General features: G+C 41.0%; 1 protein-coding gene across 2 annotated transcripts; it reads left to right on the top strand.

Moving 5' to 3' along the window:
* Nucleotides 1-972: 972 nt before the first annotated feature.
* HRH4 (histamine receptor H4) lies at nucleotides 973-27408 on the top strand. Of its 2 annotated transcripts, none has more exons than XM_005612707.4 (3): nucleotides 973-1235; nucleotides 8638-8801; nucleotides 27188-27408. In XM_005612707.4, exons 1-3 carry the CDS (start codon nucleotides 1040-1042, stop codon nucleotides 27251-27253), a joined length of 426 nt encoding a protein of 141 aa, XP_005612764.2. In that variant the 5' UTR covers nucleotides 973-1039; the 3' UTR covers nucleotides 27254-27408.
* The last annotated feature ends 465 nt before the right edge of the window (nucleotides 27409-27873 follow it).

Here is a 27873-nt window from a genome sequence, read left to right on the forward strand (position 1 = left end):
ATCCCATAAAATTAGTACCGTACATCCTAGGTGTGTGGTAGGCCGTACCATCTAGGTTTGGGTAAGTACTGTAGGGGAGGAAGAAATTTTCCTGGCTGGTTCTTCTGACTGGTCTAAGAATTAAATTTACATGAGACAGATTAATAGGAGGAAAACAAGTAAAAGTTTAATAATATATATACACGAGAGAAACCCAGGAAAACTGAGTAACTCACCAAAATGGCCACAGCCCTCACCTTAAATGCCATCCTCAGCTAATGACAAAAGAAGATGTTTGGCGTGGTCAGAGTCAGAGACTTCAAAGGGAAGGGAGGAAATTCACAGGTAGGTGAAAAGGAGCAGACATTTGGAAAACAAGTGTTTGGCCACACAGAAACAGAAGAACACAGGGGAGCCCACCAAACAGGTTTTTTGCTAGGTTGTTCCCTGTCTACCACGTAGTTCATGTTATGTTGAGGTGATAACTCACTTCCTGAGACAGGTTTATTTATCTGAATTCTTTTAGGCAGTTAGGGAGGTAACAAGAAAAACTTTCTGAGTCTTTCGTTTCTTAAAAATAATCAGCTTAAAATAATCCTCATGTTAAAGAGACACTTTTTGGGGTGGCAAATTTTGTTCGCCTTCTTTACACTCTATGATGTTTGCACAATGACGAAATCACCTAATCATGCATTTCTTAGAACTTATCCCAGTCATTAAGCAGTGCTTAGCAGATGACTGCACAATGCATCGATTATATTTTATACATATTATATAATATTGCTTATATTAATAGGGGATGGCTGAATCACATTAAAATGTTGAAGATAAAACAGTTTACTGTCTTTTGGAAATACTTCTTCAGTATCAGTTCAAGGGAAACTGTTACCACAAGTTTGAGTTATCAAGAATCAGGAAGTTGCATGAGATAAGCACTAGACTTTGAAAAATGTTGTTATGAGTAGGAGACTATATATTTTAGCTATCTGATTGGAGAACATCCTTGTCAGAATTGTCTTGCTGGATTAATTTGCTGTATTGAGCTTCTTCATCATTTGATATGATGTCAGCTACTAATAGCACAAGTATTTTATCGTTAAGTGCTTGCGTGACTTTAGCGTTTTTAATGAGCTTGCTAGCTTTTGCTATAGTGCTGGGAAATGCCGTGGTCATTTTAGCCTTTGTGGTGGACAAAAATCTTAGACATCGAAGTAATTATTTTTTTCTTAACTTGGCCATTTCTGACTTCTTCGTTGGTAAGTTACGTATCTTTATTTAAGATAACCTTTTCCAATTATAATTTATTTCTAAAACTTTAAAATAGGCTTGTTATTTTAAGGGACTGTATGAAATTGGGGATGATAAAAACAAAAAGCTTCAGGATTAAAGTTTCGGGGAGGCTATATGTCACTTTAGGGGAATGTCATACATCTGCAAATCAGATTTGTAGGGGAATTTTGATCTGAAAACAGTTTACTTTCTTTTTATAAAATAAAAATAAGTCCAGAATAGTTCTAAAATTATTTTCATCTAAGAATTATTTGCTTCTGGAGCTATTTTGCTTATATATTAAGGTTTATAAGTATTTCTCTTTAAGTAAGCATAGTTTCATTTATCACAGTGTTGGGGTAATAGGAAATACTGTAAATGCTGGTAACCAGCACAATCAGAAAATGTGGTATTCAGGTCAATTAAATAGCATGGTTAATAGTATTTTATGATATGGTACAGAATAGTGTAAAATATTAAGCTACCTTGCATATGATATGGTATCATAACGTCATATAATTGTAAGAGATCCTAGAAATCAAATGAATCTTTCTTTGAAAACATGCAGTTTGTAATTTTTTACTGCCTGATGATCATGGTTTTTTAACAATGCTTATCATAATAAGTAAACAGGCAGAAATGTCAGCTGATGATATTGTTTTATAGGAGCTTCTAGTATAATGTAACCTGTCATTGTCTGTAGCTACATAAATGCTTGCATTTATGTTAACATGAAACAAAACTCATAGCATACTTAGTCTATTGCCTGGGACACAGTGGTTGCTCAACACATGTTAGTCCCTTTCCCTTTTGATTTCTCTGCAGATAGGTGTCAATTCAAACCAAAATCACAAATGTTAGTAAAGTCCCTACCATGTGTAAGTACTGTTGGGTACTCAAGCATGATTAGATAATGAGGAAATATATAGAAGACTAAGTCTATCTCTTTCTTCAGTAAGGTTTCAATATAGCAGAGTGGATAGGAGAAGTTCACAAATGGCTATAACAGTATAGAGTGATGTGAGAAGCTTCGCAGACCTACCAAGTGCTGTGGACACTCAGAGGAGGGAGAAAGCGTGTTTGGTTAGTGGGTTCTGGCGCTTGAAATGAACTTCGAAGGATGGGTAGAATTTGCAGAGGCAGAGATGGAGAGGAGAGGAGTATTGCAAGAATTAGCAAAGACACGATGGTAGAAAATCATTGTGTATATCTGCCTAAGTGTGAGCTTCAGGCTGGCTGGTGTGCAGATGGTTATATGGAACAGTAGGGGACGAAGTTGGAGTGGTCAGAATCTGTACCGAGAAGTTCCTTGAATACTAGCGTGAGACTGGCTTGGAGTTCCTTCAGCAGGTAACGTAGAGATTTAAAGATTTTTAAAGTAAGTGAGTGGTTGGATGGATTGAAGCTTTACCGTAGAGGCATCAGAAAAGATGCAGGTGGGAGCAGCAGGAGCATTGTTTCAGGGACAGCCCAGAAGCCATCTAGGCAGAAGTCATGTGCTAAGGCTCTGAGCTAGGGTGAGGGTGGAGAGGAAGTTCAGGCGGCTGGGCTGCAAGAGTGGAGCTGGGCAGGAGAAAGAGAAAAGATGAGCTAGAGATTGAGCCCTGGGGACTAAGTAAAGAACGGCACCGTTCATAGAATTAGGGAGCATTTTGGGAGTGCAGCTTATGCTTTTGATGTAGCATTGATAAAAAAAGTTCTGGAGGAAAGGAAAATTCCAACTAGAGAAATTGATTAGGATTCACGGCATAGAAATTACAGGGTCACAGATAAAGGCAGCTAACCAATATAGAAGTATTTTTTAAAAAAAAACAGCAATCTTCCCATTTTTCTCCTCAATTCTGCCCCTCCAGGTAACCCACATTAACAACTTCATGTAGATCCTTCCACGTCGTTCTCTATGTGCGCATAAACACATATAAATATACAAGCATATTTAGGTGAAATTGAGAATATTCTGCTGTGAATATGCTTATACCTCTCCTCCTTCTTCACAGAACTGTACAACTTATCCATGACACTCAGCACTTAAAGTTGATTATGTATTTTGACTAACCCAAAGGGAGCGAAGCCCTGAATACCTAGTGGTAGGGAGGGATGGGGTAAAACTCTACCCAACTCAGGAGAGACACTGAGTCCTGAAGCTTTTGAGCCAAGATGGTTCCAGATGAGAACGATGTGTCTCCATGTATGGCCCGATGTCAGCATCACGGCAGCTCCACCATCATGGGCTTAAGCACCACAACATACAGATGTGGTTCGTCTTTGAGAAATGGACCTGTTGATGTAGTTATTCAGGCTCCTGATGGTCCCCCTTCATCACAGGCGGGTGGGCAAAGACATGGCTTTGCTCAGGAGAAGACCTGTCAGACACAGGTCAGGATCCCTATTAATCTGCCAGTCTCATCCTTCACATTTCCCCTGCCCTTGCCAGCTTCATCCAGAGGACCACTTATTTAACACAATATTTGCCACGACGACACCAGAATTAGGAGAGTCTCCGAGAGCTTTTTGTGAGAAGATTTGAGTTTTGTGTCAATACTGTTCTTTCTCCTTTGCCATGCTTGGAAGTGTCTCTTTTGCCTCTGAGCCCGGAGGACTTCCTGGCAGTGGTGGCAGGCCAGGGCAGAGCTCGTGAGAGATTTTCCATAGCTGTAAGCCAGTGATACTCAATATTTGGGATCACGAGACTTGGGGCCTCAGAACCACGTGATGATGGCAGGGCAGTTAGGAGCATCCCTTGTGCTCAGTACTGTGGGCTTTCTGGCCGAATGCCTTCTTATTACAGGTTTCAGAGCTGGCTTCTTGTCGAGAATCTAAATTTGTGGGACCTGAGTAACTTCCCAGGCTGAATTTAGTGTTGAAAAGCAAAGACTTATTAAGGAAAAATTCCAGTGCCACCTACATTGATATAAATATATCTCATTTGTACACTATTTCAGGACAAAATACACTATCTATATCTATAAAATTGGTGTCACGTGACCAACGTTTCCATCTCTGGTACCTTCCTCACATCTACATGCTGTGTGGGCATTTACGGCCTGGATGACCTTGTGACAGATGGTCCACACAGGATCTTCAAGGGCAAAAGGTGGTTGCTGCTAACAGTGCCTGAACCACGTTTTCAGGATGGCAAAGTTTAGCTTTAGTACCTTCATGCCCCACCTCAGGACTCTTCTCTTTCCCTCTGTATTAGTCAGTCAGCTCTGGCTGCCACAACAAGATACCACAGATCAGGTGATTTAAACGACAGCAGTTTACTTTCTCACAGTTCTGGAGGCTGCCAAGTCCCAGATCAAGGTGCTGTGCTGGGTGATTTGGTTCCCGGGTCCCTTTGTGGTTTATAGATGGCCGCTTTCTTGCTGAGCCCTCACATGGCTTTTCCTCTGAGTGTGCTCAGAGAGAGAGCTGGTGAGCTCTCTGGTGTCCCTTCCCTCATGGGAATGACCTCATGGTCCTACCCTCATGACTTCATTTAACTTTAATTACCTCCTTATAGGCTTTATCTCCAAATACAGCCACACTGGGGGTTAGGACTTCAACCCAAGAATTTTGGGAAAGGGCACAAACATTTAGTCCATAACACTCTCTGTGCACTCACTGTCATCCACACATCCCTCTGTCGGCCCAAAGAACTCACTGGGGCTTTCAGCTCTCCCCATCTTTTGACTGCCGGTTTCTCATGGAGGGTATAGCTTCTTAGCTGGCTTTGGAAAGAAGAGGCCATACCAGATAGTGGCAATTTTAAAGGAAACTGGGTTCCCTGTCCTCATCTACTCATTCATCCAATAATGGTTTATTCTGAACCAGTCACTCTTTGAGGTCCTGGGGATATAGCAGTGACAATACAGACAAAAATCCAAGCCCTCATGGTTCTTTTCTTTCCACTGGGAGCGGGAGTGGGGAGACAGACAATAAACAATAAAAATAAGTAAATGAAATTATATGGCATTTTAAAGAGTGATCATTGTTATTGAGAAAAACATATCAGGGATGAGGGAGAGGAAGTGTGTTGGAGGAGGGGGTTGCAATTTTAAACTTTGGAGGTGGGACTCACTGAGAAAGATACGTTTGAGCAAACAGAAGGAGCTCTCTGGGGGAAGAGAATTTCATGCCCAGGACCAAGGGCAAGATCGGAGGGGGCAGGGTGGACAGTGTATCTGAGGCCATAGGGACTGGAGTGGAGTGAGTGAGGGGTGGAAGGAGGAGCAGGGGCTGAGACCTGGGAGGTGGGGGGCAGGCTGGGGTGGGCAAGTCACCTAGGGTCTCACAGGGCACTTCTCACCCTCATTCCTTTCCTTCTCTCCTCCCCTTGTTCCTTCACCTCTTTTTTTTGTTTTTCACCACCTTTTAATATAGTCTGCTTTCTCTCACTTTTTACCCCCATTGATCAGTCATGCCAAAGGCTGCCTCCTAGTTTTACTCATCAAGTCCACTTGATCCAGAAGCATGATTCCAGAGTGGAAGTTGTAGAAACTTAGGCGTGAAAGTATCCTAGAAATATTTCAAACTCACGATTTTTGAAACTCCTTTGGAATGAGCCACAAACATTTCCACCATGCAACAAGACAGAAGAACTGAGCATGATGTTTGTACTAAAATGTCACGTAGAACACAAGGTGACAGCAGGGTTTCATTAAAACCAAAGGAATAGGGGCCAACCTCACGACCTAGTGGTTAAGTTTGGCCTGCTCTGCTTTGACAGCCCAGGTTCCTGGGTTTGGATCCCAGGTGCAGACCTACACCACTCATCAGCCATGCTGTGGTGGTGACCCACATGCAAAATAGAGGAAGACTGGCAAGATGTTAGCCCAGGGCTGATCTTCCTCAAGCAAAAACAAGGGGAGGATTGGCAACACATCAGGGCCAGCCTTCCTCAGCAAAAAAGAAAAATAAAAAGGAATAGACTAGAGCCGGTTTTAAGCTAACTGCTATTTCAAGCAGCTCTTAAGATTTTGAAAACACCCTTCAGGAAGTAGGTAGAAAAGATGATTTTACTCACTTCCCTCCCTTTAACCTTTAAGTCAGTGCTGTTTGTAATGCAAACAATTACTGGCATCACACTCTTGTTTCTCATTCTGTGGAGAAAATGAGCGTGTGTGTGGAAAAATACGTTGGGAACACTGGAAGCCACAACTCTTGGCCAAAATATAATAAATGTCTCTATTCATAAGATACTTTGATTGACCTCAGGCAAACCTCATGGCCTATTTTATACTGTGGGTGTGTGCCCATGCACACACGCACACACCTTTGAGATGGAAGGCACCATAAAGAAGCTTAGTTATTATTAAAAATAAAGTTGAAACATAAAACAAGCAGGGAGTTTGAACTGCACGTAAGAATGGACTACATCGTTGCGATGGTGATTTGCCTCTTGTGTTTGTCTGTGAGCCTTGGTACAAAGGGCTGCGTTCACTTTCACTAGTCCTGAAACCGCATCATTATATCCTCATGTCATAGGGTGTGGGGAGGGCACAGGGTTCCCTCCTTCCTTCCTTTCTCTTTCTTTTACCTTCACTGTTGTTCTTCATGAGAGACTAACTTAGTTCTCATATGAAAAATGGGAATTCCTGCCAAGTGCCTGATAAAATATGAAGATACTCAAGAAAATAAGATTTCAGTTAAGCTTCCGCTTAGTAGATTATGTTCCCAGTGAGTAGTGCCACCTGTCTGAAATATCAATGCAATTAAAAACCCCTGCAAAGCTAAAGGAGAGGAGCCCAGTGTAGTCATTTTTCACAGGTATGCAGTTTCTCTGCTGAGTTGAATCACTTACGTATTTGTTCATTTAGTGAAGGGTAGCGGTTAAAGTCAGGGGTTCTGAAGTCACATTGCCTGGTTTCAAATCTAATCTTTCACCAACTAGCTGAGTGGACATTGGGCTAATTATCTCTCTTTCTCTCTCTCTTTTTTTTTTGCTGAGGAAGATTTTCCCTGACATAACATCGTGCCAGTCTTCCTCTACTTTTTAGGATGTGGGCCACCAGCACAGCATGACTGCTGAGAGCAGTGTAGGACCATGCCTGGGAACCGAACCTGGGCCTGAAGTGGAACAAGCTGAACTTAACCACTAGGCCACTGTGGCTGGCCCTAATTATGTCTCTTTTTTGAGCTTCAGCTTCTTTATCTGCTCACTTAGCATAATCCCCATCTCACAAAGTTTCTATGAGGCTAAATGAGATGATATATGTAACACATTATACAATCGAGTATAATGTGTATAATTGTGGCCAGCCCTGGTGGCCTAGTAGTTAAGATTTGCTACTCTCAGCTGCCACAGCCAAGAGTTCATTTCTGGTCAGGGAACCACACCACCCATCTGTCAGCTGTCATACTGTGGCAGCTGTGTGTTGTTGTGATGCTGAAAGAAATGCCACTGGTATTTCAAATGTAAGCAGGGTCACGCATAGTGTAAAGGTTTCAGTGGAGCTTCCAGACTAAGACAGACCAAGAAGGACCTGGTCACCCACTTCTGAAAAAATTCGCCATGAAAACCCTATGAACAGCAGTGGAGTATTATCTGCTGGAAGGTGAGAAGATGGCCCAAAAGACTGGGTAGGGTTCTGCTCTGCTGTACACAGGGTCGCTAGGAATCAGAATCCATCAACAGCACTAACAACAAATATGTAACACACATAGCACAACACCTAGCATATGGTAACCACACAACACATATTAGCTGTTATGAATTCATTTAAGTTAAATGTGCAAGTCATTGGTCAACTCTAGATGTTGTGAGAAATGCAAAGATTGACTTACACTGTGGTCCCAATCCTTGGGAGAAACAAGTTAAAAGATGATGAAGATATAAAGTAGAATGTATTTGTACATGAGAGAGGGAGAGAGGAGTAAAGTGCCAGGAGAGTGCAGATGACAGAGGAGGAGTCACTTCTGCCAAAGAATTCCAAGAAATATGACAAGGAAGTCATTCTTTGAGCTGAGTGAAAAATGAGAAGGAAGTAAATAGACTTATCTGTAGAAAAGGGGAGGACATTCTGGGGAAGAAAGAATGATGTTGGCAAAGGCAAAGAGCTGTGAAAATGTGGGATGAGTTTAGGGGAAGGGTGACCCATCCTATTTGGGTGGATCGAGAATATAAACATGGTCTGTGTGTATATGGTTGGAAATACAGGTTGAGACTTGAACTTAATTTGGAAAGTAATGAGGAGCCATTGAAGGTACTCTGTTCATGACAGCTGTTATAAAATGGTATTTAAAGAGTGTGTAGAGAATCTTTCCCGAGTTTGTTGATGAAATACCATGAATTTCTAAATTATAATCAAGCCATTTTTGGTCAATTCAGATACATCATTGTGTTGTGTACCTATGCCTCTTTGTATTCATTGACATGTTTTTTTTTACCCTTATTTTTTCGCTGTACAGGTATGATCTCCATTCCTTTGTACATCCCTTACAAGATGTTTGATTGGAAGTTTGGAACTAAAATCTGTGCATTTTGGCTCATTATTGACTATCTTTTGTGTACAGCATCTGTATATAACATTGTACTCATCAGCTATGATCGATACCAGTCAGTCTCGAATGCTGTAAGTCAAAACATTCATTTATCTTCCTTAGAAGATTGTATCCTTGTAAATTTTGCATCTCCAAGCAAACTTTTTTTTAAGTATGTTTTGTTTTCTTGACAAACAAACCTTAGAGGAACCTGATTATCTTTTTGTTATCAGACACAAAGTTCTCATTGGCCCTTAGTGAACATTTTCTGTGTGTAATTTGGATGAGTCATTCCCATATGTACCACTAAAATGGAAATACAAGCTGAGCTGTCAGAAATGGTACACTGAGTCCACAGTAGGTCAGATATGCACGAGGTTCACAGGAGGTTTATCAGTTCTGCTCCTTAGACAAATTGAGACATGATGATTTTCCTCAGGATGGAACTTGGTGGGCAAGTAGGAGGAAAGGCTCCCAGACTTTGAATGTCGTGAGAAAATCAATTTTGAACAGTCAAAGGAAAAGACAGTATATAGGGAAGCTACAGGTTATACAGTGGGACCAACCAGAAAGATCAAGTCCTGGTCTGAGTTTAGGACCCACGCAAGAAAGTCTGAACTTACCTTGGAGTAGCCTCTTGACAAGTTAGTGACAATTCTTAAGCGAGCTAAAGTTTTCAGCGTTAGAACAAAAGAGAAAACAAGATTGACATAAGAAAGGACAAGGGTAAAAGCAGGCCCTAGAAATGTGGGGCCGTGATCTGAAATGGTTGAGACCTAGATGGGAAACTCCCCCACTTCTGAGTCCCAGGGACGCCCATCTTTGGGGAATGACTGCGTGACAGGGCTTTTGCTAAGTGCTGGGATACAGAAATGGATCCGCAGAGTCTCCATTTTTGAGGAGCATCATAGTCTAATGTGGAGAGAGATCCCTACACACAGAGGTCCAGTACAATGGACTAAGTGATGTGCTGGAGTTGTTGAGAGGACAGTGGCAGCTCTGGCCTGGGAGGGCTGTGCTGCCTGGAGGCGGACAGGATTGGGAAGATGGATTAGCTAAGGCAAGGAGAAACAGCTGTAACAGAGATGCCAAAATGCCGAGGCTCAAACAAGATAGAAGTTTATTTTTCTCTCACAGGACAGTCCAGGAAAGATGGAACGCTCTGCTCCAGGGACTGAGGCTAACGGGGTGGCTCTGCATCCTCCAGGCCAGAGATCAGCCAACTTTTACTATAAAGGGCTAGATAGTAAATATTTTTGGCTTTGCAGGAAACTACAGTCTCTATTGTAACTGCTTAAATCTGCTGTTATAGCACAAAACCAGTCATAGATAATATGTTAAAAAAAAACAGGACTTCACTGTGTTCCAATAACACTTTATTTGTCCAGCCACGTGGGCCACATTTGTTCCATGGACAGTAGTTTGCTGACCTTTGTTCTAGGTCGTTATTCTCCTCTGCAAGGTCAAAGTCAGATTGTTATCACTCCAGGTTCTAGAGACAAAGTGCAAAGGACAGAAGTTCAGGGCAAAGGATTTTCTTTTAACCAAGAAGTGCAGAATCACACAATGATTCCCACCCACGTTTTATTGGCGAAGTTTAGTCACTTGGTCCTACCTTGCTGTGAGGGAAGCTGGGAAACATGGTCTCTAGCTGAGCCACCATGCAGCCAGGAAGAAGGGGAGAAGGGATGTGGCGGGACAGCCAGCCATCTCCACCATGTGGTATTGGGTACTTCACTGGCATCTGAGGCCATTGCAGTTTGTACTGGACAAACTACGGAGAGAGTAGAGATCAGTTTGGATTAGCAGTTCAGAGGCTTATAATCTCTTGTTTTTCAAACTGGAGGTTTTGACCCATTATCGAATCACGAAATCAGTTTAGTGGTTTGTGACTAGTCACTTTTTTTTTTCATGAAAAAATATGGAAAGGAGCAGAATAGAACAGAGCCAAAAAATTAGAGTATCAAACATCACAGTACCTTGCACATAATAAAGGTAAGTATTGTTTTATGAATACTTTTGTCCATATACTTCTTTATGATCTAAAAAGTATTTCTTACTTTAGGTCACAGTCAAAATATTTGAAAGACGCTTCACTAATTCAGAATATTTCCCAGTTTTACTTAAAAATTTTCCTTTCTTTCTGGGTTAATATTTCTTTTTAATCTTCACTGGATGTCCCTAGGGCTTCATTCACTGAATGTCCAAGCTCTTGCATCTACCTGAGGTTTGTGGGAAGGTAAGAGAGAGCCTCCCCAGGTAGAAAAAGTGCTTAGAAGTTACAGAAAGATGAGCAGTGATGTCCAGAGAGAAAATGGGTGGGATTATTGCCTGGTCTCGCCCTGAGGAATTTCCCCCTGCAAAGACCTTATTTGCAAATGAGGTCACATTCATAGGTACTCTGTATTATGACTTCAACATGTCTTTTTGGGGGATACAATTCTACCCACAAAAAAGGCATTTAGAATGGCTCTGCGATCCCATCTCATTAACACCAGCAAGTTCCTGCACCTGCTCTGCTTCACAAAAGAAACTTGACTGAAGAATGTTTGGGTATCTTATTGGGGTATGGAAGGAAGTAGGGTAAGAGGATGGACATGTTCTGTAGTGGGTGGGAACTGGGCCACAGATTGATTCAACGAGGCCACTCCAACTGGTCTGGATGCAAGCAATGTTTGAGCTTTCTATCTGTTAAAAATGCTACGCAGAGAAGAAGAGATTAGCATCATCTCAATTCCCTTGCATGTTCATCATCCCATTTGACCTTACGCATAATAGAAAAGAGATCACTTTCCAGCATATTGCATCATATCATTACAAAGGCTGAACAGAGCAATTAAAAAACTAAATGCAGTTTCATGACCATCTGGGTATTGTTACCATCTTCATAATCATTAGATTTAGTGCAAGAGATGTATTAATTAGAGGCGTGAGAAGTAGAAGGCAAAAAAGCATATTGTATAGGGGAGCTTTTGGTCAGCACCATGTGCATTTTAGCTTAGCCTCAGAAATACCAGTAGTTTTGGAAAAAAAACCCCACTTCCTTGGAGTTTTAAAAATAACTTAGTTTTTTTAAAAACCAACTTCCTTCTTACCTCTAGCCATTTGGTGAGCCCTTCCCATTATGTACAACCCATCACAGAAAGACAGTGCTGGATAACGTTACGCCCTTTTAATAAAAATGAGAAAATGTTGTAGAAAAAGACTTAAAAACTCACAGAGAAAATAGTACATGAGAGATGGTGGAAAGCGAGGCATGTTCCAATTTCATGGATAGACCATTTCCTTTCAAAAAAATCAGAGAAACATGGAACATTTGAGCTAGAAGAAATCTTGCTGATCAAAAAGAGGTTCAGAGAGGTTGCCTGTTCCAGGTCCCCTTAAAAAATTCTTAGTTCATACCTTCACCCTGCATACAGGCTGGTTAGTCTTGGGCATCTTTAGATTTCTTATAGAAGATATTCCTAAAGATTTCAGGATCTCTCAAATATCATGGGTTGTGTGATCTAAGAGCAATCTTCGGTCATAGAATCTTCTTTTGCCTTATAGAAGACTATCCTTAGGACCAAGTGGAGCTAGAACATTCTCTGCCCTTACAAAAAGACTGTGGCATTCACCACAGCCATGTCTCTCAAAGTGGCTGGATTTGCACCATTTTTGTCCGGTAGAAACATTTGTAGAAAGAAAGGATTTGGTAATGCTCAATAGCACTGTAGTCTTTCTCCATAGTTGGTTTAAACTTCTTTCTTTTTGTGCTTCATCTTTTGGGAATAATGTAAGTGTTCTTCTTTCTCTTTTTGACCTCACCTTGAAGTCTCAGCATAAACGGCAGAGTAGATTCTTCCTGAATATTGGAATCAGAAAAGCCAGTGGCTTTAAAACTTTTTTGACTGTGACTAGAGTGAGAAATGAATTTTACACTGTGATTCAGTACTCACATTTCTTCTTCTCTATGTATATCGATATTCCCAAAGCAAAAGTTTCGTCAAACAATATATACCCTTATGATGTGTGATGCATTCTGACATTGACTATTCCATTTCGTTAAAAAAAAAATGCTGCTCATGACCCACCAGCAGACTGAGAAACACTGTGAAAATGTGCACCCAGTTTCAGTTGTTTCACGGTTCAGATTAGTGTCTGTGGTCTAGGAAAGATTGCTTTCGTATTTTAGATAGTGACCTTGACATTTTCTATAGGGTCAGAGGTTTAACTTTGAAGGTTACAGTCTTCCCCTTGAAAGCCACTAAGAAAGTCTACATCTTGGCCCAGGCTCCACTGAAATTGAACCCTCTGTCCTGGCCCACATCATGTTATCCAGGCCCAGTTAAAGTCCCCACCTCTTGCATATCCTTGAAACTCCTGCAGGCTTATGGTTTGTGCAATCAACATACGTTCATTATATCGAAATTTATTTGATCTCTTTTAGATATCTTACAGAACTCAACACACTGGGATCTTGAAGATTGTGGCCCAGATGGTGGCCGTCTGGGTGTTGGCCTTCTTAGTGCATGGCCCAGTAATTCTAGTTTCAGAGTCTTGGAAGGAGACGGAGAAAGGTTGTGAACCTGGATTCTTTTCACAATGGTATATCCTTGTCATCACATCATTCTTGGAATTCTTGGTTCCGGTCTTCTCAGTGGCTTATTTCAACATGTATATTTACTGGAGACTATGGAAGCGTGGCAATCTCAGCAGGGGACCAAGCCACCCTGGAATCGCTTCTTCTGTCTCTTCCAGTAACTGTGGATGCTCATGCAAGTGTAGACTATTTTCAAGCACATCTCTTCCTGAAGTGAAGGAAGCAGGGGAAGCAGCGGCACCCCTTCATTCCAAGAAACAGGGAAGGAAGAACAGTCTCTTCTTTTCTTTAAGAACCCAGAATAGTAATATAATTGCTTCCAAAATGTGTTCCCTCTCCCCATCAGATTCCCTACTTCTTCGCCAAAAGGAACAGCTTGAACTGCTCAAAGCCAGGAAATTAGCCAAGTCACTGGCCATTCTCTTAGCTGTTTTTGTGGTTTGCTGGGCTCCTTATTCTCTGTTCACAATTGTTCATTCAACTTACCCCTCAGATCAGCGTCCTGCAACAATTTGGTACGAAATCGCATTTTGGCTTCAGTGGTTCAATTCCTTTATCAATCCTTTTTTGTATCCATTATGTCACAAGAGTTTTCAGAGGGCTTTCTTGAAACTATTTTGTAGGAAAAAGCAACCCATATCATCATACAATCAGTCAATGTCCTCTCAAAGATAATTTTATTTCTTACATAAATTTTAGTCTTAATCTCAACAAAATGAATTTGATCGGGCTTTCATCTTGTACATTCCATTCTACCAAAAAAGTTCATAAAATCATAACACTTGAAAACTTAAAAAAAGAGGAACCTGAAAGTCAATGGAAAATTATTCCAGTGCATAATAACAGTATAATTATAAATTGACAATATAACATTTTTATAAACTCATAGCCACAAAAGCACTGCATTTTCCTTCATCATCACCTCTTCCTTCCTCCTCCTGTACATCTTGATATAACAATGATTGTGAAAGTCAAAAGTTTTTGTTTTCTTTCTATATTCAGTGTTTGCTACAGTCTTAAGTGAATTTTCCTTTTTATTTTATAGTGATGAAAACTTGTCAAGTTTTAAAATCATTCCCTAAAGTACACAATAGAAAAAGAGCTATATTACCTTCTTTTCTGGGGGTGGACAACTCTGTTATGATCAATGGGCAGGTGAGTTGGGGTTTGAGCTGGCAGGAGCAGGGAGTGAGGTGCTCAGGAGGAAGAGTGGAGTGTACTTCCGGACTCTATGTTCTTGATCCCAGAAGAGAAGGAAGTGTGCGATGGTGGAGGAAAGAGCAGGTCACCGAGGTCTCAGAGTTCCTCAGTGAAGTCATCTCCGAGGCCCAGCAATCTAGGGACAGGCAACTGTCACCAGTGGGTTTCCCTATTTCTTCTTGCCCCCTTCTCCCAACTTCCACATCAGCTCAAACTCCTCTGTGAGAAAATATGGAAGAAAGAGAAAGGCTAAGAAATGGTGAAAGGACTGTATGATTAAACCAGATGTACCTGGTAGAACAGTCACAGAACTAGTAGCTGTCAATAATTATTAATAAAATATTGCTGTATTTATGTGATGTCTCTAACTCGTGTGTGTAGCATTTTACACTTCAGCACTCAGAGTGATTCTTTATTCTGAAGTTAGAATAGGTTATACCTTACTGACAAGTCACATTTTATTAGTGTTATGGCATTTTATTCTTTTTGTCATTATTAATTTTTTTTCCCCCAGTGTTCTTTGCCTGTCTTTGTCATAACATCTCATTTTGGCCTCCTAGTTAATTTCATTTCTCCTATAAGGTTTTATTGGTGTTTCTTCTACATAGTTTAGTCATTTTCATGTTTCTTAGGCCTTTTAAAACTTTGGTTAATTCCAAACACTAAAATATGAAAGTCTTTTAAGTATAAGTGCTTAGAAATGCACAGAAATTTTATATACTCTTATCCCTTACATTAAGTTCAAAATAGGAAATACATGTTAAACATTCAATAGTAATTTGAAAAATTTGAGAATTAAACCCTCATAAATGCAGAAGTTTTTGTAAAGTGGTTACTTGTCAGCTGTTGGCTTTGAAATTTATAAATTAGTTGTGAATTTCCTCTGATCCCTGGAGCTTTGAATGATCTTTGAATGGAGTGGCCCCATGAAAACTGTTCCCAATTGAACCTCGCAGGAAACACACCTAAATATTCATATGTATTTTCTAAAATACAGAAAATGCAGTACATATTGTATTTTACTCAATCTAAGATGTTGTCAGTGTAAGACATACCATATTTCATTTACCACTATAAAAGAGAAAATGCTGCAGATTGTCTCTGACAGAGTGCGTAATAAATCTCATTGATGGTAAGTTCCATTCTTGTTTCAGAGGTGTTGAAAAATGAGCAATGTGTGTCTTAGAAGTGATGAAATATGATACACGTATGATAAATGAACAGAACAGGGCTAATCCTCTATGGAATGAGAGTTTGCATAATAAATACTTTTGATTGTACATTCGTATGTTCATTAAACAAATGTTTATTTAGAGTTCATCATGTATTAGCTACTTAATGTAAAGATGTCTGTGCACCTTGCCAATAAGATTTAGATTCCCTGGGCAGGAATTTTACTTTGGGGTTCTCTTAGTACAACGCACCCATAGGTGCTCAGTAGACACTTATTGAAAAAGCATGCATTAGGCATTTTCCTTAAAAATGGAATGGAAATCCTAGTTTTTAAATACAAGTCTTTTAAATGTGCACTGGAGGAGCTTTAAAATATGTTTTTTGTTATAATAAAAATAATATGTACTTATCATAAAAAGAAAAGATAATAACAAAACAATTCCTAAACCTAAGAAGCAGCCATAATGATTAGTTTGGTGTAGATGTTTCTAGAGAAAAAAATAATATAATCCCATTTTCTGGGAATTCATTTTTGTATATCTAAACTTCTTGAGATACCCTCATATGAATCCTTTCAAAAAATGAAAGCTCCTGTTCCAGTATGAGTAATTACCATCCCTCTGCCCCAAATATACCTGGTGTATAAATACTTACTAAATTTTAAATAAAAAATATTTAATTTTAAATTAAATATTTTAAATAAATATTTTTAAAAATTGTAAATACTTATTAGCTCATCTTAAACCGAAACCCAACTCCACTGACGTAGTTGGAAGAACGTCCCTAAGAATGTTGATTCCTAAGTGTTGGCTTCAGTTGGCCTGTACAGAAATCGATTGGAGAAGAGTGAAGACAGATTTAGGGATATAAATGCTGATTATGAACACGTTAGGCATGGTCTTTTTAGGAGTCATGAAGGCTTTAAAAATAAATAACTGAGCAATCACAATAACTCAGCAGTGGGTCAGCCCTATAGCTGGTGAGTTCACTATAAATTTCATAACAGAGATTCAAAGCTGGTGGTTCATGGATGTTTCTGGTCTATAAGATGAGCTGATTTTGTTGTTATTATTTACAAATTGGGGAATTTAACATTAAATAGAGATTTTCAGGTTTTTAAAAGAGATTGGAAGATCCAGCAACATGGAGCCCACATTCCCTCAAGAAAACAGTTTGTTGAATCTGAGTCTAGCTGCGTCTTGTAGACAGGGAGCTAGCCTTTCGTCCTCCACAGTTCCACTTTCCTTCATTTAGTCACTTTCCTTCACCTGTCTGTTCCCTTTAGGCATCCGAACTGCAACCCCTGCTCCATATGCAAAAAGAAAAAGTGTTCATGAAACCATTCTAATGAGTATCCCGGAAAGTACAAACAATGCCTTTTCTGTGGGAAATTTTATGCTCAGGAGGCAATTTCAGTTAGGATTCCTTTGGTTACAAGTGACAGAAACACGATTTGAACCACCTAGGCAAAACGACCGTGTTAATTCCATTACCAAAGTGCGTAGAGACCATGATGGGAAATGCCCCAGGGATGACTGAAGGCAGAGACTTTGTGACAACTTTATTTTATACTGCGACAAGGCTGGGATGACAGATGCTCTCATCCTTTCTGATCAGATATGAAAAGGGCCTCTCCTAGTAACAGTGAGAAAAAAAATCCTGGAAAAGATCAATCGAATGCCCAATCAGTAGCTTGTGTGGCTATCCTGGGACCAATCCCTACAGGAGAGATTGGATACTTGTGCCCACTTGGGTCAGTTCCCCTTCAGACTGGTCTCTGTGGCAGGGAGGCAGGATCAACCCCATTCGAACCGTGTGACCAGAAGAGGGAGGAACAGTTTCTTCAAATGAAACAAGGTACAGTTACCAGAAGAAGGGGGTAGAGATAATAAATATCTACTCCAAGGGGTGTTCAAAAATTGGGGACATCATGAAGATCTAATTATCTTCCTCATGCATTGTGTAAGACCGCCCAAATGGCCACATTTCTTCCCCCTTCCTTTGCAATATGACTTTGTAGTTCTCATCAAGAGGGATGTGCTTTGGTCAATAAACTGCTGCCAATAGGCCGCAAGGGTGACACCATGTCAGTGTCCAGCCTAGGTCTCAAGAGGCCCATGCACATCTGTTCTCTCTCTTAGAAACTTGCTCAGCTGCCAGGTGAACATGCCCAGCCTAGCCTGCTGGAGGATGAGAGAGCACCTGGAGCAGAATGGAGCTGTGAGAGCTGAGCCTGTGTTAGAGCAGCCAGCTTCTATCTGACTCAGCAGCTGACTGGAGACGCATGGGCAAATACAGGCTAAGCAAGGCCGGCTGAAAGAGACCTAGCACGGTGCAAACCAGAATAACCACTCAGCCCACCCAGAGACTTCTGAGCGATGCTAGGACTCTGCATTTTGGGAGTGGTTTGTTATTCAGCAACAGCTAACTGACATGGCAAGCGCCTACCCTCCTGCGTGTCAAACTGCCTCTGAAAGTTGAGGACAAGAGAGACAGAGATATTTACAGCACTGGTTCTTTTGTGGGAGCTGAGACAAAAGATATAAACAGTACTATGCAATTGGACAGACTTTTTTTTTAAGGTCACGGCTACTTCTCTGCAGGAACATAGTCGTTGCAGAATGACTTAGTAGCAAGGACGATTGATTCTGAAGTATCACAAGCTACACAACATAACAATAGTAGGATAGATGCACCCATGAGGGTAAAGCTGCACTGTGGGGATGGGAGAGAAAGGGCAGCACAGGTGACAACAGGCTGTTCTGGGGCTCTGTGCATCTCTCTCTTAATTGCCTCCTTCGGTCTCTTCAAGTTTCTATCTTAAGTCAGATACTGAAACCTAAGGACTGACTATGCACTTTGTATTAAATGGTCTTTTTTGGTTGCTTTTCTTCTTGCTCGTACCTATAGTCATTTCCTAATATGCTTAAACTTCTGCTAGGGAATGAGAGGAGAAGGGAGAGGACTTCAAATAGAACCAGCCACTTTGATCCACGATGTAAAATGATTAGTGGAAGAAGCGGAAGTTACCTCGCATTTCAGATTTCAATACTGACTTTCTCTGCTCTCTTGCCAAAGGTCAAAAAGAGTTCACCATAAAAGAAAATATCCTGCAAGAAAAGTTCAGGTAACTGGTAGTGAACCAGAAGCTAATCCGCTAGGGTTTTATCAGAGCCTAACTGACCTGGGGGAAGGGAAATACCCAACCCCCTTCCACTCCAGCCATCCTGACCCAAGTAAGTGGGGAAAACCAGAAACACTTGTGAAGTTCAGAGGCAGGAGCTCACTGAAAGACTGAGATCTAATCACGGGACTAGTGGATGCTTCCCCTCCCCCACACTTACCACCACACGGCTAAAGATATATTTACAGCAGTTCCTTCTATGCAGTGCACCATGTCCAGCTATCCAGAAAAAAATCACAAGGCATACCAAAAGGCAAAAAACGCATTTGAAGAGACAGAGCAAGCATCGGAAGCAGACATGGCAGGGATGTTGGAATTATCGGACTGGGAATTTAAAACAACTATGAGGAATATGCTAAGAGCTCTGATGGGTAAAGCAGAGATCACTCAAAAACAGATGCGCAATGTAAGCAGAGAAATGGAAATCCTAAGAAAAGTTTAGGTGACTGCTGAAAAATTTTTCTGATGTTCACCCTTACCTAAAATTTTTAATACTCAAGATAAAGACGCTTTTTCCTCCATAGAAAGGCACTTACCAGTTCCTTCTTAGAAACTGGAAGACGAGTGGTTTAAAACGATAACTCCATCCTTCCTGTGCTCTTGCCCTGATCTAGGGCATCTGCATCATGGCTGAGGTGGCGGTTAGGCAACTGGTCAGATGTTCTGCCTTTACTGGCTTCCCATTTCTGGAATCCATCTGTTTTGAGTTCAGTCTTTATTTTTGGGTTTTGCTCCTCTGGCTTCACGTGGTTCAGGCTGGGCTAAAGGTCTTAATTATTACTGAGCTAAGAACAGCTCTCAAGAGGCTGCAAACGCCCTGGTGTGGAGCGGGACACCAAGGTCTACTCCCCAGAATTCTTCAGCCTCTAGGCGTTCACGAGGACCAAGAAAAGGATGGTCTGGAGTCTGGAGGCCATACTGCTCTCCACTGTTCTTGGGACTCAGGAAAATGTCTGTGGCTTTGAGATGATAGCTCCATACCATGCAGTGGGTACTACGGTCCAGGTAAGGCACAGTCCTTGCCTTTAAGGAGTTATATATCACCTAGCTTGAAATCAGAAGGGACATGCACCCAAATGTGCGCTGCAGGGAAGTGCCACAGCATGATGAATTGTTTCTTTTATAGTGATGTGTGTAGAGATGCACGAGAGGGCAGGGTGCCTACAGCTGTACTGCTGCAGAACTGCCCTGCTCAGCTCGCTCTCTCTCTTCCAGCATCCCAGTCCTTCCATGGCAAAGCTGTGAGCTGTTCTCCTGGACTAGTATAGACAAGACTTTGACTGGAGAAGGCTGGACTAGGACTCGCGTGGATAATAATAATGTAGAAACTTACGTATGGTGCCAGACAGGATTAGTTACCTTATTCCTTAGAACATCCGTATAAAACAGACACCGTTGTTATTCTTATTCCACAGATGAGGAAACTAAAGAGTAAAGAGAGTAGATCAAGGTAGTGGTACAGGTAACGAAGCCAGAACTTGAACTCCAGGAGGCTGAAAGCAGAGTCCAGAAGCATAAGTCCCGTCTTACACTGCCTCTCAGCACTTCTGAGGTCTCCGCTCACTTCTTCTTCCGCACAGGGAAGGTAATGAGTCAGAGCTTTTAGAAGGGGATGATTGCAAGTGAACTAAACAAAATCCCTGAATCAAATCAAATCACAACAAGACAAATCCAAATCAACAAAGCCCAAGCTCAAGAATCTTTTTTCCCTCCTTCACAACAGCAGTCTCTATTTTCTCCACCAGATGGCAGTAATTCCACATAGTTTTTCCCCTTTTTCATTTCTGTTTGAGCAGCCACGAAATAAATAAATGGGTAATATTGTTTTGTGTTACAATTTAAAGAAATCTGATAACAGCCCTCTCACTTGTCAATATTTTATATTGAATTAAACTCAAAATCAGTTAAGGCTACATAAACTCTAAAAAGAAACAAAACAATGACTTCTCCCCTACTAGAAGGTAAGGCTGCCCCAAGGTGCTCACAGACGGGCATGTGTGTGCACATACGTAGAGCCACACACACATCCACCTCCTCACACACATCCACCCACATCCACACACACACACACACACTCACAAACACACTCACATCCACACACCCACAGCAACCCATACACACGTCCACACACCCACACACATCTACTCTCCCCACATCCACACAGAGACACACGCAATCAGCACACACAGACACAAACATTCCAAGGAGAGGAACACCTTCTGAAGGAATCTCTTAAAAATCCTTTAAGACTATAAGGAAAGTATAAAAGTTTTCCTGTGCCTATTTCATTAGTGTCATTTACTAGTCTTTCCTTTGTAAAAATATTACAAATTATTGACTTTAAAAACATTACTGCAATTTCAGGACCTCCAAAATCTAGAAGAATCTTTCTTCTCTGAAATTCACTGAAAAAGGGTAATTCTCTTCTTATTTTACACCCTCACAAACCTATGCCCATCTTTCCTGAACCATTATTTGTTTATTTATTAAAGATTGGCACCTGAGCTGACAACTGTTGCTAATCTTTTTTTTCCTCTCCAAAGCCCCCCAGTACATAGTTGTATATTCTAGTTGTGAGTGCCTCTGGTTGTGCCATGTGGGATGCTGTCTCAGCATGGCCTGATGAGCCGTGCCGTGTCCGTGCCCAGGATCCGAACCGGCAAAACCCTGGGCCGAGGAAGCAGAGTGCATGAACTTAGTGCTCGAACTTAACCACTCGGCCAGTGGCCCGCCCCTAAACCATTATTTTATTGGCATTTCTTTTCCATCTATTCTACATTTCTTGATGATCCCCCAAAGTAGCTGCCTATATCTCACTGTCAGAGCCGTATGCCAAAATATCCACAACTTTAACAGTCAGAGGCAGCTGTAAACTCATAATCCTCTAACTTCAAATATCTTCACAAAAACAGAATTTTCATTTTCTCCGTTTAAGAAAGCACCACCTACTGGCTAAATTTGGTATTGCTTCTCAGTTTTAGTAAATGCCCCACCCCGAAAGAGGCTTATATTGTTAGGATGTGAAAAGAAAAATTATTTTAATCACAAAATAATTTTTAATTTCATATTACACCATGTGCCATGAGTTTAAGCCACATTTAAAATCTTTTATCTTGCCAAAATTTTTTCTTATCAATTGGGCATCCCTCTCCCCCCAAAGTTTGCTCTTAGGAGACTATGTATGTCTTTTACATGCAATTGTATCCATATTATAATGGATGTTAACAGGGGAAAATATGTACATTTTGGTGAAAATTTCTCCATGGTCAACTTTTCAGGAATAAATCTGTTTCATAATGTGGGCATTATTTGTGATTCACAAGATAAAGCTATTTCTGAAAATCTCAGATGTTAAGAAAAAGCTAAGTGTTGGCAGTGATGATAGGCTTTGTATATTTATACAAAATTTTGACTAAGAAGAGCCCCAGATACTGTTGATGCCAATAAAACTTTCATTCCATTTCTACCAATCAATATCTGTTTCATTTATTAAAATCCTGTGAGGTTCCGCAACTTAGGAAAGAGAAATTTATTTTGGAGAAGAAAAGCTGGGAAGAAAGAGAAGAGAGAGGTGGATAATAATGTATATTTATCTTCCTGGTTTATATTTGATCTCCTCTGCAGAGAGGAATGAGGACCAAAAGTTGATAGAATTATTTTACTTGACTCCTTTCCAAGGGGTGATCCCAGAAGTTCATAAAACATTTCAAGAGATGTGTGATTCTCTTGGCATCACAGAGCTGCCTTGGTGACCAGATGTCAAAATGCGACACAGAGCTAGGGAGGAAGTCATTTCCCTCCTCCCCGCGAGGAACCCAGCGCTGTTCTGAGAACCCGGTCTGGCATGCTGGCCGCACCTGAGGCAGGGCACCATCTGGAGTCCAGTATGGCCACAGGATTCTCCTGACGGGCCCTGGCAGCGCCAGGCCTTCCCCACGCAGGGGGCTTCATGTGTGGTGGACAAGGACAAAGGAGAGCCACTGCCGGAGACGGGAAAGAGGGCGGCTGCCTCACGCTGACTGCAGCTCACAGACTGGTTTGTGGGCATGTGTGAGGGCATCTCTTTGGGGGCTGTCAGAAACGAGAGGACAGGTAGGAAAAGGCCAGGGTCCGGAAATCAGACAAATGTGGGCTTAATCTATCATAATTTTTAACAAAGTTAAATGTCTCTTTCTCTGAATATATATTACGCTGAAATTATATATATAAAAATTATGATGTATGTGTATATACATACAGATCTGTGTTTAGACTAGTCACAGGCTAATGAGGTCTGGGATATTTGGGCAAATCTACCAGCATAACCAGCAGCTTCAGCGGTAGCCCTCGTGACCACGTACAGTGGGAGAGGGTGTAATTTGGAGAGTTACTTTATCTGGAGAAAAGGGACAGGGCATGGAACCCAGTCGAGCTTCTATATTCCAAATGCATCCCAGACCTGGGGGTAAGGAGAGAGATGAACATGGGGAGGGGAGGCCGAGAAGAATTTTTTCAAACTCATGCCTGTAGCTTAACTGTTTCCTTCTAGAAGTTACTTGGGCATTGATCAGGATTAACGCGGGACTTGGCTCCTTCTTTCTGAAAAGCGCACATCAGTTTTCACAATAGCAGGTCAGACGTCTAAAGCCATGGAAGAACAGAGACAGGAAATGAAAGGTGATAAAACCAGAGAGCCGGGCGCCGCTATTCTCTGCACATCTGCGCGGCGTCTCCGCACAGGCCGACTTCAATGGAAGCTCTGTGCCTGCGGAACTGCCCGGGGACCTGGCCTCCTCACCCCTCAGCACATTTTGAGGTGGGCAACACCAGCTTTTGAATCAGGAAGCAATTTTAAAATCAGCCATGTTTTGATCCTGCAGGCCGGTTTCATCTGGTTAATAAGCTATGTTTTCCAGGCTCTACCCATTTTCTTCCTCTGGGCTGCTCCTTCCCCAAACCCACCCTCCAAGGCTCTGCAAACAGGACCCTCTTTTCCCTTGTGACGGAGCCCAGAAATAGGATTCGGGGCAGCCCTGCCCAGAAGGACTGGCCCAGGCCGGCCTGACCTTGCCAGGAGGAATTCCTCTCTGCAGCTTGAATTTCCTTCCTGTCTACCTTCGGGCTTTTACTGCTGGCAACGCTCCCCTTTGACCACCCTGAATAAATCTTCTCTGCATCCCTGACAGCTGCTGATTTGGCTTCTTTCTTATTTTTTTTTAATTGAAAGTAAACCTTCAAAGCTGCCCAGCCACCTGAGAAGCTCTGCTGAGCGCTGCAGCTGGGCCTGCGGACCTCAGACAGAAGCGCCGCCTTTTACCCTGTCCACCTCCTGCCCCGGGGTGGGGGGCGGGGAATCGCGGGGCTTTGTGGGCGGCCAGGGTCACTCAGCTTTCAATTTAGCTTTTGCATTAGAAGAAGGGAATCTGGACGTGGGTAAGGGGGTTGTGGGGAGATTTTGAAAGTGGCTGTGCAACCAGAGAGAGAGGTGTGGAGAGGGAGGTGTGAGCGTGCAGGCAGATGCAAGTTCAACTTATTTGTAACAGACAGCATTCTGGGGTGTCTTTGTGCTGTCTGGTTAGACTACTGGGTGTACTTTGCAGAAAGAAATTAATTTTAAAAAAGCATATTCACATTTAACAATCGGTTTGTAATCCCATGCAGGAAGCAACAATGCATGGGATGGCACAGAATTAGGAGTCAAGATTCCTAGATTTTGTTCTAGGCTTTTCTCCTTTGTTATTTAGTCATTTGAAGGTGGTCACTTCAGGTTTCTATATCTTCCCCCAACACATTTTTTTATTATAGATATTTAAAAATATTCAGAAAGGTTGAAAAAACAAGATAACAAATACCTTTATACCTACTACCTAGATTCAACAATGGTTATTTTCCCCATTTTTATCCTTATCTTTACACATATGCATTCTCCCTGTCCCCCCCTAATATTTGCTGAACCATTGGAAAGTAAATTACAGATGTCATGACACTTTACAGCTAAATTCTCCAGCATGCATTTCCTAATAAGGATGTAACCACAATACAACTATCACACTTGAGAAAACTTAAAATAATTCCCAAATAATAGTTAATATTCAGTCCATATTAAAACTTCTCCAACTGACTCCAAACTATCTTTTATACCTAGTTTTTGTTTTGAACCAGGAACCATTTAAAATTCACTCATAAATTTGGTTAGGTTCTTTTAGTCTCTTGCTCTCTCTTCTCTTATTGAGGTAAAACCTACATATAAGGTGCACAAATCTTAAATGTATACCTCGATGAACTTTTAAAAAATAGACTCTATTTTTTTGAGCAGTTTTAGACCTTGAAGAATATTTATGAAGTATAGCCCTATGTAACCACTAACCAGATTGATAAATAGAATGTTTCCATCAAACCCAAAGGTTTCCTCATAGCCTCTCCTGGTCAATATCTCCACCTCCCCATCCCCAGAAGGGGTGAGAGTGTGGAACAGATGGAATGCTCAGATCTTTTGGCTGGGAAAGTAAATTGGTTAAACCACTTAGGAAAATTGTTTGTCAGTATCTAATAAATTTCAACATATACTGATTCTATGACCCAGCAATTCCATTCCCCAGTATATACTCAAGAGAAATGATTGAACATGCCACTAAAAGACCTGTGCAAGAATGCTCATAGCAGCTTTATTCATAATTTCTCCAAATTGGAAATGTTCCAAATGTCCCTCAACAATAAAATGGATAAATAAATTGTGGTGTATTTATACAAAGGAATACTACACAGCAGTAAAAAGGAGAGTAATACTGAATCGTGTAATAGCTTTGCTGAATCTCAGACATTATCTTGAGCAAAACAAGCTTCATACAAAGAGAGAACATACTATATGAATCCTTGTAGATAAAGGTCAAAAATAGGCAAAAATCATCTATTGTGAGAGCAGTTGTTAGTCTCCTTTAATTAACAATCACCCCTTTTTTTCATACCATTTTCTTTTTCAAGAGACTAGGTGAGTTTTTTTTGTAAAATGTCTCACACTCTGGATTTGTCTGATCATTTCCTCATTTAACTTGATCCTTCGCAACTGAAGATCCATGAGAGAGTTGAGCTGTAATGTCCAAAGGCAGCCATTTTATCTACTGAGTTAACTTCTATCCCACACATCTAGAATGGTACTAGTTATGTTCCATTCTTGGGGTAATTGAGTAAATTATTACTCAACTTGTTTTCTGTGATCTGTGGTTCAGTTGAGGAATGCCAGTTGAGAAAGGCTTACTGAAAGTTAGGTCTTAATGCTGACAAGAGTCAAGTTAAACATTTTTGAGAAGCGTATCTTACAGATGGTACTGTGTACTTCCTACTGTATCACACTAAGGGGCGTTTAATGTCAGGTTGTTCCACTATTAGCGATGTGGATGTGGAGTTTGATCACTTGGTTAAGACAGTGACAGCCAGGTCTGTCCATTGTAAAGGATGTTTTCCCAAGTCTCTATGGCTTAACAACCTCATTTGTCAACATGAAGCACTCACAGGTCAGTATCTCCCACTTGATGGAATAGTTTCCTTCCTGCAAATTTGGCTGCAAGGTAAAATTGTTCATAGCAAAATGGTTATTTCACCTACAGAGTATCACTCTAAAATGGGAGCTTCGTTCTATGAAAAACACATCTTAACTCTAGTAGAACATTTCTAATCTTTGAGATTTTTAAGGTAATATAAAGTGAATTCTCTTCCTATTTGAGATAATTTGATAAACGTGAAATTTTTGGTATTAAAATTGCTTCAATTTTGGATGCATTATACTGCATTTATATGCATTTTGTTGGTGATAAATATTATGGGAGGTAGTGTTTAAATCATTGGCAGAAACTAAATTAAGGATTTCATGTATATACCTAGATCTTAGACCTGGAACAGATGTGTTTCAAAGCATTTTGTAGTTTAAAAAATTACTCTTAAGGATTCACTTCTGTACTCTAACTTAAAGAAGGAAAAGTGGTTTAAGCATGATTATACACTGGCTTCATGGGAAAAAAATAATTTCAAGTGACCTAAATGGATTTTGGTTCAATAATCATCACACCAATCCAGAATAAGTTGGTGGAGAAAGCCAAGGGTCAAGTCTCACTTACTAGCTGAGTATCCATGGCCAACCCACTTTAGGCCTTGACATCTTTGTGGTAACTTAAATATGGCTGCAAACTGGTTGATGTTCCTCCCTTCGAAAGGCTGAGTTGATGTCATCTCCCTTTGCATATGGTAGGTTGTGTAACTGCTTTGACCAATAGAATACAGTTTAAGCAATGTTGTGCCAGTTTCTGGACCCAAGCCTCAAGAGACTGGGAGCTAACACTTACTGTCTTTCCACCTTTGGAACCTAGCCCCATACTGTAGGAAGCCCGAGGAGCCCATGTAGAGAAGAACCCGTAGCTGACATCCCCGACTGAACTGCCAGCACCAACTTGCAAGCCATGTGAGAGAACTATTCTTGGAAGTGGATCCTCTGGTCCTCATGGAGGAACTCAAAGTGATGCTGCACGGAGCAGAGATGGCCATCCCCTCCAAGCACTGCCCATAATTGCAGATTGATGAGTAAAATAAATGAGTGTTCTTCCTAAGCTGCTAGGTTTTGGTGTCGTTTGTCCTTAAGCAAAGATAACCACAACAATCCTCACTTGCAATATGGTGATAAACCCACTTGCCTTCTATACACAGGGAGGGTCAAATAGGATAATGTATACAAAAGTGCTTTGCAAACTATAAAGCAATTCTATGCCAATGTAAGGTGATAGTCTCTGAAATAACCAATAGAATGGAAGGATTCTGTAAATATTACTGATGTGAAGTTGCGCATTATTCTCATTTCTACTCATCCCACCTCCTGAAGTTAGAAACAGTACCAGTTACTTTTTTATTTTATTGTGGTAAAATATACATTACATACAATGTACCATTTTATCCATTTTTAAGTGTACAGTTCAGTGACATTAAGTACATTCTCATTGTTGTGCAACCATCACCACCATCCATCTTCAGAATTCCAGTTACTTTTGATAACACGAAATAT

The sequence above is a fragment of the Equus caballus genome, chromosome 8 (assembly GCF_041296265.1).
Source record: "Equus caballus isolate H_3958 breed thoroughbred chromosome 8, TB-T2T, whole genome shotgun sequence".
NCBI lineage: Eukaryota > Metazoa > Chordata > Mammalia > Perissodactyla > Equidae > Equus > Equus caballus.

Excerpts from the sequence above, each read along its gene's own strand:
- HRH4 (XM_005612707.4), top strand. The coding sequence starts at position 1,040 with ATGATGTCAGCTACTAATAGCACAAGTATTTTATCGTTAAGTGCTTGC. Across the intron at positions 1,236-8,637 it reads CATTTCTGACTTCTTCGTTG|GTATGATCTCCATTCCTTTG; the intron begins GTAAGTTACGTA and ends TTCGCTGTACAG. Across the intron at positions 8,802-27,187 it reads ACCAGTCAGTCTCGAATGCT|CCCCATACTGTAGGAAGCCC; the intron begins GTAAGTCAAAAC and ends TTTGGAACCTAG.